Source organism: Volvox carteri (assembly GCF_000143455.1).
Source record: "Volvox carteri f. nagariensis unplaced genomic scaffold VOLCAscaffold_15, whole genome shotgun sequence".
Classification (NCBI taxonomy): Eukaryota; Viridiplantae; Chlorophyta; class Chlorophyceae; order Chlamydomonadales; family Volvocaceae; genus Volvox; species Volvox carteri.
The window spans coordinates 971549-986872 of NW_003307558.1; the positions used below are offsets into that span (position 1 = coordinate 971549).

At 56.2% G+C, this 15324-nt stretch overlaps 2 protein-coding genes across 2 annotated transcripts; one reads left to right on the forward strand and one right to left on the reverse strand.

Moving 5' to 3' along the window:
- Positions 1–514: 514 nt before the first annotated feature.
- Positions 515–2791, forward strand: VOLCADRAFT_43050 (uncharacterized protein; the record flags this gene model as incomplete). Its single annotated transcript, XM_002949590.1, has 5 exons — positions 515–631; positions 1408–1484; positions 1704–1861; positions 2036–2208; positions 2714–2791. Coding segments are annotated over 5 exons (603 nt in total), but the record flags the coding sequence as incomplete, so codon positions are not given.
- An 8411-nt stretch (positions 2792–11202) lies between these two features.
- On the reverse strand, positions 11203–12354 carry VOLCADRAFT_90073 (uncharacterized protein; the record flags this gene model as incomplete). Its single annotated transcript, XM_002949695.1, has 2 exons — positions 11203–11499; positions 12094–12354. The coding sequence occupies 2 exons, from the start codon at positions 12352–12354 to the stop codon at positions 11203–11205; spliced, it is 558 nt and encodes a 185-aa protein (XP_002949741.1).
- Between the last annotated feature and the right edge of the window lie 2970 nt (positions 12355–15324).

The following is a 15324-nucleotide window of genomic DNA, read 5'->3' on the forward strand; positions in this document are numbered from 1 at the left end:
CAATCGAACAGGCACGATTGGCCTTCACTCCTCCGTGCTTGCTTGCAGGGCAATGTCTTCATCAATCAGTACCTCATCATAAAGGATTTAGGAAAGGGTGCCCATGGAACTGTTAAGCTTGTATATAACACGCAGGATGATATGCTGTATGCTATGAAGGCAAGTCCTGTCGCATGGACGTTGTGGCGCTGACAGGAGAGCCACGCCGGCGAACTCACAACTCGGCGAACGTGTCGTGTAGGTGATTCATAAGAGGCGGATGCGTCGGCAGTCCTATCTTGCAGAACCGCGAGCGATAGCTAACATGATGCGTAATGTGGGCATGTCGCCACTGTCGCAAAGCCAGACAGAAGGGCAGCGGGGGCCTAGCCCTCTATCCAGCCCACGCACCCCGAACGGGATGACGGTGAGCAGAATCTGCAGTCAGTGACCCATCGCCGGGGGGTCCGTCAGCAGGGCGAGCAGCTGACGGCTGCGAACCTATGGGGGGTGCGTGCAGGATGAGTACAGCAATGAAATTGCCGTTATGAAGGAGCTGGACCACCCAAATGTAGTGAAGCTTTATGAGGTTATCCATGACCCGAGCAACAATAAACTGCTGATGACCATGGAGTACGTGGAGGGCGGTTGCGTGCTGGCTGGGAGCAGCCCAACACAGAAGGTAAGCACTGGTCTATTGGGGCGGGCGACATGAGATAGTGTTTATGCCCAGGGCCATGCAGGTGGCCTCTGTGGTGCATTGCATGTATCAGCTCGGGCCGGTAATGTGTGTGCCCAGCATGCTGGGGATACAAGGTTGCACAAGGGGTGAACCTTACTTTTGTGACGGAGGATCACGTGGAATGCAGAACCCTCAAGCCTGCCTAGTACGGGCCAGTAATTCCCAAGCCGCCTAGTTGTGCAGGGCGACCAGTCCTCAGGCACTACCAGAGGGCTGGGGCCGCTGAATGTTGGGATGGATATGGATTGGTCGCATCTGCAGTCAAAAGTGCAGCAGCATACATGTAGGCTGCGGGGTGTTCCCCTTCAGGGAGACCAAGGGGAAGAAGTCCTGCACAAGGGAAAGACGGGTCGCTAGGTCCGTACTTTGACTTGTATCGACTGCTTTCGATTGCCGCAAGACGCGGATGGAGTATACCGCCACCCCGATAAACGCGTTAGCATGCATGCACTTGTTGTCAAGTGGCGCATTAGTAGCATTCCGTAAAGTCTGGGGGCGCCTCGTGCGCAGAGGTTTGAATGGCCAAATAGGCATCACGAGTCACGCGGAGCAACAAGCACCTTGGACATCCGGACAGCATGAGCCGGCCAGCGCACCACGTCGCAGTTACTCTGTTATCTCATTGGTTGCGGCATAAGACATCAAAAGTTACTGATTGCGCCGTATGGTGCGATTTCCTGCAACAGGTGCCTATTCCCGAAGCAACGGCCGTCAAGTACTTCCGTGATGTCGTGAAGGGCCTTGAATATCTGCACTTCAACCGGTATGTAACCCGGGGCTGCCCTTGCCTGTAGAGGCAATTTGGGGTTGTGCAAGGAGGTTCAGTGGGAGCTTGAAGAAACGTGCTTCTGCCAACGTGTGTGCGCTAACGCGGTAACGCTGGCGTTTCCTTCGTTCTCCACCACGATGCGACATTTGTCCGTCCAACTTGCTCACATTCCATTTGCGCACCATGTCCCTGAACATCCCTCGCAACGCCCAGAATTGTGCATGGCGATTTGAAACCGGATAACTTACTCATGAGCAGCTCGGGAAAGGTAAAGATTTCAGACTTCGGGTCGGCGCGGTTTTGCGAGAAATCCGATATGATTTTTGCGACGGCGGGGACGCCCAGCTTCATGGCACCGGAGATGTGTCAAGGTACGTGGAGCTTTGGTTGTCCAATTGCTGATTGTCACGCCTGCGCGCCGCATATGATGGGGGAAGATGGGAAGGACGGGGGACCCTTAGCTATTGTCTAATGTGAGGGCCAATATCGTCTGTGTGCAGCATAATAATGACCCTTGTTTTCGTGGTTCACCGTCATGGCCACAGGGAAACAGTTCAACGGCTTCCCGGGGGACATTTGGGCCCTGGGTATCTGCCTCTTCATGTTCGTCTTCGGCAAGCCTCCGTTCACCGGCACCACCACCTATCAGATATATGAGGCGATTCAGCGAGGGGAGCTGCAGTTTCCCCCTGAGATTCCCGCGTCGACAGAACTTAGGGTAAATGCGGTCCGGATTACCGGCGGCATCCTAGGGCTGTGCATGGATGGGTTAGGTATGGGCAGCAGCCCCAACAAGAGTTCAAAGGCCGCTCTGCTTTGGGTTTACCTTACAGGACCGTTGGCACCTTGCTGTTGGCTGTGTCCTCAACCCCAGAGCGCTCCCTACAGGAGTGTCATGGCTAAGGTCCACACAGTCCTGGGTCCAACAGACTCTGCCGCTGCAAGCTTTGGAGTCTGCTGGACGATTGAATCTGAGCAGCATGTACAACGTATGGTATTGCCCACAACAACAGCTTAAATGTGGATGTATTGGCCGTCTGCAGTACGGCCCATCCGTTAATAGACTTAGCACATCTTTAGGCGTGGAAAAGATTGGCGACCTGGCAACCTCCTGACCACTGGGCCAGTGCTACACGCAAAGCATGCTGCGATACGAGCATGTGCGATTTAGCGGTCTATGCGGCTCAGTTTCGTTTCTTCCCCCCCACTGCGCCGCTGTGTAGGACCTGTTGACGAGGTTGCTGCAAAAGGATCCTGCTCAACGAATTAGCTTGGAGGAGATCCCTGCCCATCCATGGGTCACACGCGGCGGCGCATTGCCGGTGCTGCAGACCTCAAACGAGCGCGCCGTGCAGCGCGTGTTTGAGGCCATGCGGAAACGCAACGGTAGGTCCCGCTACCTGGGCTGGGAAGGGTCCTTGCGTGTATAGGCGCGAAGGACGTACCTGCTATGGACAGCCTGCTTGTCCGTGCTATTGCGCTGCAGACAACGGTAAGGGCTAGCCGCGTTGCCTGATGTGTCATCCTAGGCCTCACATCGGACCAGTCTTCCTACACAACCCTTGCCGCCACCTACAGAGTCTGGCGCGAAGCGGCCGGCGCCATCGACCGTGCCCTTAGCTGCCCCGCCGGAGCCCGTGGACATGCGGAAGCTGGTCCCGGACGCGGAAGTGCGGCACTTTAGGGATGGCGAGGTGATAATTGCGTAAGTCGCCCTTGGGACGGTGGCGGGGGGTGAAATTAGTTTTTGCATCAATATTGATGAGTGCCTAGGGCATCTTATTTCCCCGGGGTCCAGGGCTCCTATGAATGGTCAGGCTCCGCATTGTTCGGCGTAGGTGGGTGCCCCTGTAGGGGTGCCAGGAGGCTCAGGCCCTTGCTCGTGCACCAAAATTGTCAGAGCTTGTACGTCGCCAGTGTGTTTGGTGGCAATGCATTACCATACCGGCTCTGCACCGTTCATTTCGTGCTGGGGTTCCCGGTTGAGGAAAGGGAGCCCGGTCAGGGCAGGCTGCTGAGCTTCTGGTCGTGGCCGGATCCATCACTAGCTTATTGCCTCACGCCTATGGGGCACGCGGTGTCGGATGATGGACTGCCCTTGTGACTGCAGCCAGGGCCAGCTGCCGGAGGGCCTTTATTACGTGCAAGAGGGCTTTGTGGACATGATGCTAATGCCGTCGGAGAAGAAGCTAGTGGCAGACGAAGACTTTGCCGACGCCATAGACGACGAGGACGATGAAGAGGATGAGGCGGTCGTGACGGCGACCGCCAGCGCACTCGACTGCGGCGGGTAGGCGTCTATGCAACGGTCCAAATCATTTCACCCGTGCTGTCCTAGTTCTCGGTTCTGGAATCGCTCCAGGTGGTCGTGCAGTGAGCTGGCATACCTCAGAAGTTGTATTCCATTGCTGAAGCATCCAGGGCTGGCGCCAGAAAGAAACTTCGTTTTTTCATCGCCCATCCCTAGGCCGACGAGGACAACGTCCTTGAAGGAACATTCAGTAATCACTTACTGCTTTTTGATAAGAATTAGTCCAGCAGCGTATGTTGAATTGGGACAATGACCTCAGTTAATTCGCAATGCCTTACACTCCATTCGTCGCCCAGGAGCCCAGGGAGCGGTAACGCCGGCGAGGGTGAGGACGGCAGTGAAGGCGAGGAGGACGGGGATGAAGGCGGCGGGGACCTGCAGGGGGAGTGTGATGACGAGGGGCCAAAGCCCATGGACGGCTTCATGGCGTTGTTTGGGTCGCGCCTCTCGGACAGGTGCGGACATGGCTCGTTAATTTGTACAGCCGCGGGCTTCCCGCCGCTGCACGGGGCAGGGCTTTACACGACCCCGGATATCACTTGACATGAGTTGGGGCACCGCTGGCAGCTGTAACGGCCCTGTACTGTAGGAATGGAGCAAGGGACGCTCGGGGTAGAGGTTGCAACCAGCTCGGTAGGACATCGGCGCATTGGACAGCGGCAGTGTAGGACCTGCCGCAGAAGCACAGGGTCAACTAGGTGGTCGACTCCCCCGCGCCTCGATTGACGAATATTTCTGTGCCTTGCTGGCGCAACCTGCTTGGAACAACCTGTTGACGCAGGGTTTCTCCAATGGGCTCGAGCTCCATTATGTCGCCCAGAAATCCATCGACTGTGGTCACGCCACGCCACGGCAGCCAGACCGTCACCGTGCGCAACCATTCGGCCACCATTGCCCCACGCTACGGCAGCCAGTCCACGGGCCTGCAGCGCACCAGCAACGCGCAGGTCGAGTCCCCGGGGCGGACCTCCAACAACGCCTCGGTATCGGTGCCGCTCCCCCCGCCACTTTCCGTGCACCACTCGATCCCCATGGCCTCCAGCTATCACCACCACCACCTGCCCGCACACCTTGCTCACCTGAGCCAGGCCAGCTCGAGCCGCTCGCAGAGCCTCAACCCCCAGAGCCGGTCGCCCTCCACCTCCAACGTCACGCCCGCAGCTAACAGCCCCATCGGCAACCTCGGCACCAACAGCGTCGGACCCACCTCGCGTAGCGACAGCCCAACGGTGTCCGCCTTTGCGCGATACCCTGCGACGGCGCCGGCAGTGGCCGCCAGCGGCACCGTAGCCGGCGGTGGTGCTGTCCTGACCAATCAATACAGCGCTCCGTCATCGATGGCAGGGCGTGTTTCCTTGAGTGGCGGCCCCATGCAGGCACGAATGCCCAGCTACACCGGCAGGGGTGAAATGCTGGGAATGGGAACAAGTAACGCCTCAATAAACCCGTCGCCTCTGGGGCTGTCGTGTAGCAACGCGGCAGACATGGAGGACAACGATGATGATGGGGGCCTGCGCAAGGAGCAACCCATGCCTGCGGGTGGTGGTGTCTGCGCAATACCTGGCAGGGGGGGCACCAGCTCCCGCCGGCTGATGGCTGTCAGTAAGGACCAGGCCCAGGCGCAGCCACCGTCCCTAGTCCCGTCGCCTCCCCACACATCGCCTCAGGCCAGTAGGCGGTCGCTCATGCAGGAGCCTAGCTTCAACCAACGATACCCAAGGTGCGATGCAGCCCCTGTTCGGGGATAGTTGGTGCGCCGCCCTTTTGATTTGTGGCTTGTCAGTACCCGATGAAGGGGGCCCCTATGTTTTGAGCCCACGTGGCATCTTGGCGGCCTACCTGACGATCTGCCTGTCACGCAGGCACGAGGGTGTGCAGCGGCCGCCCAGCAGGTTGTCCCTCACGGACTCCGCCTCGGCGTACCAGCCCCCCATGTCGGCACCCGGGAGAATTGCGTTGCTTGGCCGTGCTGCTTCCAACAGGTTTGAAGGAGGGGACCCCTAGGGAGCAGGGGCGAGTTGTTTGTTAATCACTGTACTGCATATTGCAACTGAAGCCTATTAACTCTCTTGTGCCGACAGCGTAACAAGGTGTATCCTTTGCCTAAACAACTGGGCCGTGCCACCCCTTTCCGGGGTATCTTCACATGTGCTGTTGGCCATCTGTTCACCCACTTTGCTGGCAGGGCGCGACAACCGTTGGAACCGGAGGATGGCGGAGCGGCAATTGAAAGCATGAACCGCCTGCCTTGCGACGGCGGCGATGGCTCTAGTAACCGCCGGATCAGCTCTGCACGGGCTGCGCCCACCGGCATGGGCGGCGTCACCATGCCACAGCTGTCGCTACCCGCGTCCTCACCCCAAACAGGCACAGGCGCACCTGGAAAGGACGGTGACCTTCTCTTCCTGACACCGATGGAGTCACGGCGGCTCAGCGTCACAGCCGGGGGTGCAGCCAGCTCCCGGCGCCTCGGCGGGGCAGGTGTAATCGTTGGCCCCTCGCCGCCATCGGGGCCCCCCGGCTCTGTCTCTCCGGCCATCAGCCGCATGCATAGCAACGAGCACAATGGCCGACAGGGGCTGGTACCCGCTGCGGAAGTTGCCATAGCCGACGCAAGCGGAGACAGCGGAAAAGCCAGCAATGACAGCATCAACAGCAATGCCGACATTAGCATGCACGCGCCCGACCGGACAGGCTGGCGACGTGATCGCCCAGCCCCGCTGCAATGTGGGGGCGCGACGGGAACCTTGCCCGGCGGGATAGGCGAGCCCGTAGGCATGGAGGGCAGCAACGCCTACGGTGGCGTTGACGCCGCGGCTACAGCCTGCGGCGCTCTCGCTCCATCACCCCCAACCGCGGCATTTCCAGAGGTCCAATCCATGCGCCGGGTCCGCAGCGCCATGCGGAGATCCGCCACACATGACAACATCATGCACCCATCCTTCCGGACCGCGCTTCAGCCAGGAGGTGCTATCATTGTCTCTGGGGGCGGTCCGGCGGCCGGCCCCGACGCGTCCCAGCTGGCAGATGACGAGGTGTCAGCTGCCATGATGTACGACGGAGTGGGACGGCAGCAGCATGAGCACGGCAGCGCTCCTGGTAGTAGTGCTGCCGGGGTTGGTGTCAGTGTGCGCCATGCCATTACAGATGTGGAGCGCGTGCGGCGGGAGCGGGAGATGGCGCAGCGGCAAGAGGACTACTACCAGGGCGCGGCACATTCATATGCGTCAGCGCAGCCGCTGGTGCAGTTCCAGCGGCCAAGTGATGTGGGCGGCGGATTGGGCCCCGGCGGGCTGGAGGTACGGAGGACCAGCAGCAATTTCATAATAGATTTTAGACAGGGGCCGAATGGGTTCGAGTGCTTGTTGTGTTGTGTGCGGTTGGCTGCAGGCCAGCGCAGCTGTGCTGCTTGCGGCTTACTGGAATCATGCATCCGTAACAGGGGCCCGCCATCCATGTCCTTCTTGTGGCTGCCTTATGATAGGTTGGCTGCTTGGAAATTTTGGTAGCCGTCATAGTTTGCGTTCATGCATGTATCTCTCCCCTCCCGCTCCTGTGGCCCCTCCAGCGCGTCCGCATGCGGCGCCACTCGACATCCTCGTACAATGCCAGTTTTGTGCTTAAACGAGTCCTGGGTGTCTCCATGAGCGGAGCCTCCCTGGACCGCACCTCCATCCAGGTAATGAGGCCAGGGGGCGGGTAGGGTGCGAAGGGCGGGTGAAGGCCCACGTTGCTTGGGGCTTCAGGTTTAACGGGAGTTAACCTGGGCGGCGTGTGGTGCTTCCCCTTGGTCTGGATCCCGGTCACTTACAAGCCTTACCGGGCCGGAATCACTCCGCGAGGCGTTTTGAGGTGCTCTAATACGGATGCCAAGTAACCGCCGGGGCATGGGCGACGTGACGCGGAAGGGCTGGTGCGATGCCGGTGCTTCGAATCCATACCGATATCCTCGGGGCCACCCCGCCTCGCTTGTTGTGCGTCACCGTCACCCTTGCGCCTCACTTATGCCCTGGTTCCCATCTCCCTACGTCGCTCTCTCCAGGAGTGGTCGACCACCAGCAAGCTGGCTCAGAAGGCCATCCAGCGTTCCGACTCGATGCACTCGCGTATGGCGCAAATGGTGCTGCGCGCCAAACAGCACGCGGTCCGACGAAAGCGGCGGGGCTCCATGCAGCTCATCACCACCCGCGGCCCAGGCAGCGTCGTGGGTGAGCTGTGCATCGACGGCAAACCGGCCCCAAGTCCCAGCACGGTGGTGGCCAAGGGGCCAGTGACGGTGCTGCTAATCAAGAACGAAAAGGTGGCCGGGTGGGCGCCATGTGGGGTTCAGGGGGTGGAATACTAACGGCGGGGCAACGTGCTGGTGCGCATGATGGCAACGCGGATGGGTGGCAGTGAGCAGGAGGACGAGCACGGGGCCCCGCGTCTTGCTCTGCCGCGCTTGCCTCGGATTTTGCTTACGTTTGTGTCCAAATTTGTGTCATGTCGGCTGCTCTGTGCTGCCGTTTGGCTGATAGTGACCGTTTTTTCCTATTGTGTCGTCTCGTGCCTGACCCATCTCCGTAACAGGTGAATAAGTACCGCAACCAGCCCAGCGTGATGGCGGCTTTGCATCGCAGTCAAAACGCATCGCTGGTGCAAGAGGCCATGGAACGCTTCGTGGAGTGTGAGCAGGAGGTCGTGGCGGTTGAGGTCATACGCAGGTGCGACTACGACTGAAGTGGGCTCTGTTTGTCCCAATGCTGGTCTGGCGGCAAGCGTAGAGAGTGTCACATCGGTGGTAATTGAACTTAACAACCCTTAGCCATGTTCAAGGGTTGGTGCACAAAGGAGGGAAGTTCACTTGATGTCTGGGACTACAGAGCACTGTTTGTCGAGAGGAGGACGGGAGTTTGGGGGCTCCTACCAAACAACCATGTCTAACCTTTGCCTGGCCTGTCCCAACAAATGTTGCGCCGCGCTGCAGCCCGCTTTCCCCCCTCCTGTCTGCGGTTGCACTGCTATCTTGTCCTACTTCGTATTGCAGCCAGTTCCTGGGCACTAGTTTCCATGTTCATGAACACCCCAGACGCGCCACTGCCCTGGTAACGGAATTAACATCCACGTTGGGGCTGCCTGGTGCGTTGGTTACCCTCGGTGGTCTGCAGGACCATCACGACGGAACCCAACATGCACTTGGAGGTGGCGGAGGAGGAGTACACGGCCGAACACCACTCGACGGAGGGTCTTATGGCTGACATTTACAACGGTTGATGGTGCCCATGGCTGGCGCCAGCGTGCGCATTGAGTAATGTTCGAGTCGGCTGCTAATTCAGTTTCACTTATAACAATCTCTGTATTGTGGTGCAGCCCTGAGAGGAGCTCCCAGACATTACCGGAGCCTTGGCCCTACATCTGTCGCCGGGTGACAGAGTCGGCTGCGGGCAGTGCTCCGGGCTCGCAGCCGCCTTGCTTCATGAGTGCAAACGACCATGACAACAATTGCGCATTTTGTATTGTTTATACAAAGGACAGCTGACTACACTGAGAATGTGGCCATGCGCTTTGTGCGCGCTCGTTGAGGCCGTCCTGGCTAGCGTACCAGTTTCTTGCGGTAGGGCCGGGGGAGCTGTGCGGACTGCATCACCGGGGAGTGGCTCCTCATAGCAGAGCTCCAGTCCGTGCTGACGTTAGCAGTCTGCCGCGACGGTATTCAGTCACCCAGTATTGAGCGGACCTTGTTTTCATTAGACAGGTAAGGCAGGACAGCGAGCATGGCATGCTGGTGTTGGGGAGGCATGCCGCTGTCATTGATCATTCCTGCTGCTATTGTTGCTTGTTTCTACCCAGGGAGGTCTCGTGTAGGCTAACGCATCCGATACCTCGTATCCGCGCTTATTAAGTACGCAGGGCGTTTCATGACCTTAGGGCATCTATCTGTGCGCTCTCGCCGCACGCGGCAAGTGATTCGAGAGATTTTATTGGTATGCTTTGCGCACCTGTTGGGTATAACGTCACAGCGTTGTGAGAGTGCGGCATTATGTATTGCGAGCGAAAAGGTGATTCTACATGGATGGACAGTGAGCGGTCGGAGCCTGGCGGACATAGACGCGTGATACGTGTTAGGACCAAACGGACGAACCTAATTTTGCTTGAGCACTGTGGCACCTATCCCGGGCAAATACCAGGATATTTACAATGCCTAGCTTGGGTTGTGACCTTGCCGTGACAGCTAGGCAACGCATATGGGCGACGCCCATAGGCTGTGGAATTGAACACACCATATCCGGCCAACCTAGAATGTGGCATCGAGTTGCTTGGGTGGTTGGTGGATTGCATGAGGAGCGTGTGTGATTAGGGCTGAGGGAATGTGCTTTTGTGGTTCTCTTGATGCGCAGCCGTTGTTGCAAATGTTGACAGTGCGAAACCGTGATTCCAGGTTGCAGTAAATGGTAGCGTCGGGCTGACGGGTATGTTGTCTACTGGGGTTGCAAGGGCGGCTTGTGGGAAGGTCCGGACGTTGGCTCAGGCTACCTCGACGTATGGATAGGCCGCGTCCAAGTAGCTTGACTTTTCGTGGCGTTGAGCAACCACGGGCACGGGGAATCCGCCGCTCGGAGGTGTACATGATTGACACATAAGGACCGAATCGGTACAACCCCAGGACTATAGACTAGACAGATTTTGAGGCCCTAGCCGGCTTGCTGCATTGCGAACGTCATTATTGCTATGATATATGGGCCTTTTAGCCTGACGTGGGTCAAGGGGCATGAGCAGTGAGCAGATGCCATATCTACCTTTCCTTGCAATGTTACCACTGCGCACGGACACTGCACATGCCGTGTAGCACATACAGTGTAGAGTCCCACTCAGGTCCTAGGTAAACCTTTAACTGTCAACGACCGCCCGGATAACTTACCAGCGGCTTATCGACTAGAGGGTTTTCAACCGCACATACCAGGTTTTCCAACGCAATAAGAGGTGTTTGGCCGCATACGTCCAACCTACCAATAACCGCGTTACCGTCGGAAGGCATGGACATCACGATGACTAGGTGCAGAACAAGAAAGTTCGTATGCTAGGTACAGGGCCTAGAGCCGCTGTCATCATAGCAGGCGCGCAGCCTTATCCCTGCTGGGAATGACTGGGAGTCGGATGTTTCCGCTGCTTGAGATGCTTACGGCTCTCTATCTTTGGAACATTGTAACGTTCTGCGAGCCAGACAACACGCCCAGTGTAGTTCTTTTTCTTCTGCGCCGCATACGTACACGTTTCAGCCAACCAAACTCCGTTGTGGATCGATAACCACACCGGGCATACTCAGTGGTAAAGTTACGCTTATCGCTGTTGTTTAACGCCTGGAGGGAACCTTGGTCCTAGTAGGTTGCTACTGGTTTTTGTAAAAACAAACTGCTATAAACTCTACAGCCCTGGGTAGCTGCTCCAGATCCAGATCCGATTGAACAGAATAATGTATCGGATCCTAGTTTTATCAGGACATGGCTCTATGTCCACCCTAATGCCACGAGCTAGGAATCCTATGTCGGCTGGCTCCAAGTCCTGGCCGAACGGCTCGTAGAAGTGTGGATGTTTCTGAAGATGCTTGTGTCTGTTTAGTAGCGCCCGGCCACCGCGGCGATGGAAAGTTACGGACACTGGAAAGAGTGCGTCCGCCGCGGCCTCTTCGTGGCCTCGAGTTGTCGTCACCGTGATAATCCACTGCACGGGCGATTAGAGCTTAGATTTATTGAGTGAGTACGCTTAGTATGTGATGCGCGAAGTGCTCGCTATTCACAGAGCAGAGCTCGAACCTGCTAACCAGGTGAGCTAAATGTGTGATATTACGATGATATAAAGGCCGGTGTGACCAAGCCTAATAAAGAAGTATATTGATTCGACCTGTTGATCAGGCGCGTGGCTGTGCGTGACACAGTAACGACTGACGCAGTATGGCTGACGAAAACAAGTCTGAATAAAGACTAAGGAAGCTCAAACCTGCGTTTGGAAAAAACGCGGCTGTGCGTAACACAGATGACCGGAGGCGGCTGGGAAAAGGCTGCTGCGAAAAGCAACCAAACTGTCCCCTAAGCGACAAAGTGCCTAGGGTTACCCAGACCAAATTTCCTTGAAGTGGAAAAATGAGCCTAAGAAAAGGCTTTACGGCTTGTTTAGGTATCCATTAGGTTTTCGTCTTTATGCTCCTTGTTTAGCTGCGGAAATACCCGGCAAGAATCTTGGGAACAAAGCTGAATGTACGTATGAGCTTCACTTATCACGGCTCTTTGTTAGTGCAGCGGTGGAGGTTCAACTCACATCTGGCTGCCGGAGATCAAGCAGTTGTCTTTGCGCCGTCTGTAAAGACGTTATACGTTGAGATGCCGTTCCAGTGGACGATGTCGACCGTTCCGTTGGCTGTCGATCATGCAGATGGTGAGAATTTTTTAAGAAGGTCATATGCGCGACGCCAAAGACGCTGTTCCTGACAGGAGCGGCCTGGGACAGATAGGACCTGGCAGGGCCTTCAACGCTACCTCGAGCTTGGGCATTATTGGCATTGTCGCTTTTATCGGGCATACTTCAGTTAAGAATGAAGGGGCATCCTTTGCCGATAAGCGCAGTCGTCGTGCTGCTTGAATGGTCCAGATACTGGGACACCATATATAACGCAATGGTTAAAGATTAAATCTCATAATCTTACTGCTGCGCAAGTTGTGGCAAAGTTTCCTTCTTAAGACTCAACCCGCCGCGTTGTCGTTGAGTCACGACACCGCCTTCCAGTCTGTCAGTCCGTCTAGTAGACAGCATCCAGAACGGTTCAAATTCAACGAATACGACCTGTGTAGAATATATCCGAAAAAAACATCCGAAAATATCGATTGTCGAGAACAGAACGGTAAAGACAAAAGGAATAAAGTTGAAAACGTACCGATTACTACTTGCCTCGCCAGTTGGCTCTGCGAGTCCCTAAGCTGTCTCCTAGCTTAGATCCGCTTCGACCTGGGGCTGATTTCCAACGTATGCGTGCTTAGGCTTTTTGTTTGGCAGTAACGGGCAGAAATGGCATGACACCTCATTCGCGTAAATCCACACCAGTGGTCCTGTTCCCTAGCCAGATGGTCACTAACCGGACCAATATGGTACACCTGGTAAGCCCATCTTAACCAGTCGGAGGGCCGCGTACTTGCAGGAGAGTTCAGTTTCTGGCATGGCGGGACCAACCGTTAGGGAAAAGCGAAGCTACAGCCTGACAGGAGGCGAGGCCGTTGCCAGGGTGCGAGTGCGGTTATCACGCATCAGGAGATCTAACCGCAGCAGGTCCTGGAGGGCTGCATCGGGCAAGGTGTCCAGGGCCCGAACCCCGCCTCTACGCCCAGAAGTCCTGAGGACCGATAATGTTAGGCCTACCCACAGGCATCAGTACATACATACATGAACACGAAGTCGGTCTCGGCGTTTTAAGTTTCCATTACGACCCCGCTCATGAGTAATCAGCTCGCACCACCTGCCCCTAAGCCTCATAAGCCCAAGCATCCAAGCGATACAGCGACCATACTAGCGATACAGCTCAACACCAATAAATGTGACCTTTGCGTGGAAAGCGTACGGCCAACCTCGCCAACAAAAATGGTCTTACAGTTTTATGATGACACAGCTATGGCGGCCACATCGAACAATGACGGCGAACCGGGCAGCGCTGCCTGGGTTCAGTGCAATGGATAGCCCGATGCCTCCGCAAATCTTCCCAGTCTCCTCCAGTGCTGTGCTTTGGCGTCCTATCCTGTGTGCAAAGTTTGGCTGCCTTGCCTGGCGTAATGGCTGCCGCTAGTTGCTTATGTCACAACCACCGCAACACGACAAGTGCTGATATCAGCCAAAAATGACGCGTACAACCACGTATGTCGACAATTCCGCATTTGTAGAAGTTTTGACGCCATGTCTGCAAGAACGTTATCCTCCCATGCCGGCGTGTCCACATGATGAGATGTATAAGCCGCGAGTGCGAGTACAAGGGCAAAATGAAACCAGCAAGCATGCGAAACCAATGCACCTAGCATCCCTGCGCGCGGAACACTAACATTTTATTGTCCAAGGCGCAAGACACGGCATTTTCTCCTACCTGCCATGTCGCCATCCCGCCATGGCTACGCTGCGAAAGCAAGCGACTTCTCGAACCGCAACATACTTCCATTTTTCCATTACCGCTACAGGGTGGCGTTTCGCAGCTCGCAGATACCCAGCGTTCGCTAGATCTTCATGCCATGCCATCTCCCATAGCGCACTTCTATGTTCCATCCTGCGCGGCCATATGCGGCCGAGGGTCCTTGCTGCCAACTGCCAGACCTGGGACAGCAGGTGGGCCCTCCAGGTGTGACCGGACTCTGTACAGCGGAAAGCGCGACGATGATTGCCGCAGAGAGGGCATCTCCGGATGGTATTCAACCCGAGCAGCTGAAGAACAAATCCGAAATCGCACGCACGCTGGTGATTCCGCATGCTGCCATCCCCCAACCGCCTCCGGTTTCCCTAGAGATTTAACCCTGACTACTCTGCCTTTTCTGCCACATTCATCTTTCAACATGGCGTCTCCCGAACCGTAAATTTAATCACCAATCCTTCTCAGCAATCCTCCATAACTCATGTCGCACGATTAACAGCAGCAGATGCGGTATAAACACAGCAATGGGGCCGGAGATAAAAAAGCAAACATGGATTCTGAAAAATATGCAACAAAGGTACAAAACATATTGTGCATTTGTGGCGAATCTGCGAGGGTGAAGCTGCTATCTAAATGCCGTGTGATGAGCTAGTGTATACAAGACTGGGTCACTCTCACAAAAAACAATGCACGGGCTTGGCTTCCACAAAGATGCCGCTGTGAAGCTCAACGTGATCACCCAAGAACTGCAACCCGGGGCTCTCTATCGGCCTCTTCCCCCGGGTAATGACGCCCATGCATGCGACTTGGGAACACCCGGCTCAGTGAAGATGCAAAAGAATCAAAAGAACCCCATGTAGACATTTTGCCAGGCGGCCGTGCCACTACTGTCCAGTAGTCTCTGTCCGTACGAACAGCAAAGCACACGTCCCTCGAGCCTGTCTGCTGTTTCCTCTGAAGCAACTTAGCGCACCACATTCATTGGAAACTTCTCTAGCAACGTCAAAGACATCCATCTCAAAAAATGCAATCAAGTACGTTTCTCTGTGCTTGGGGCGTTAGCACACAAGCGTAAGGCGGGTGCATATCTACGAACAAATCTTCCATTGAACATGTGTACTTCAACTAAATCCAGCACAGTCCCCAACACGTACATGATAACCCCACTCCAAGGTGCTTTTTCCCGCACGCGGCACCCTAAGCAGACAGTATTCAAGCGAACCATGCGATTGGGGCCCCGCACACCAGGTCCCAGGCTATACAGCAACTTGTGACGCGCGCAAAACTCACAAGGTAACTCAACTCCCCCCTGCACCGCCCGTCTCTTGAGAACCGCAAGCTCTTTGTTCAGAGCCACGCAATGCGACGAAATAGGGTTGCAAGCGCTC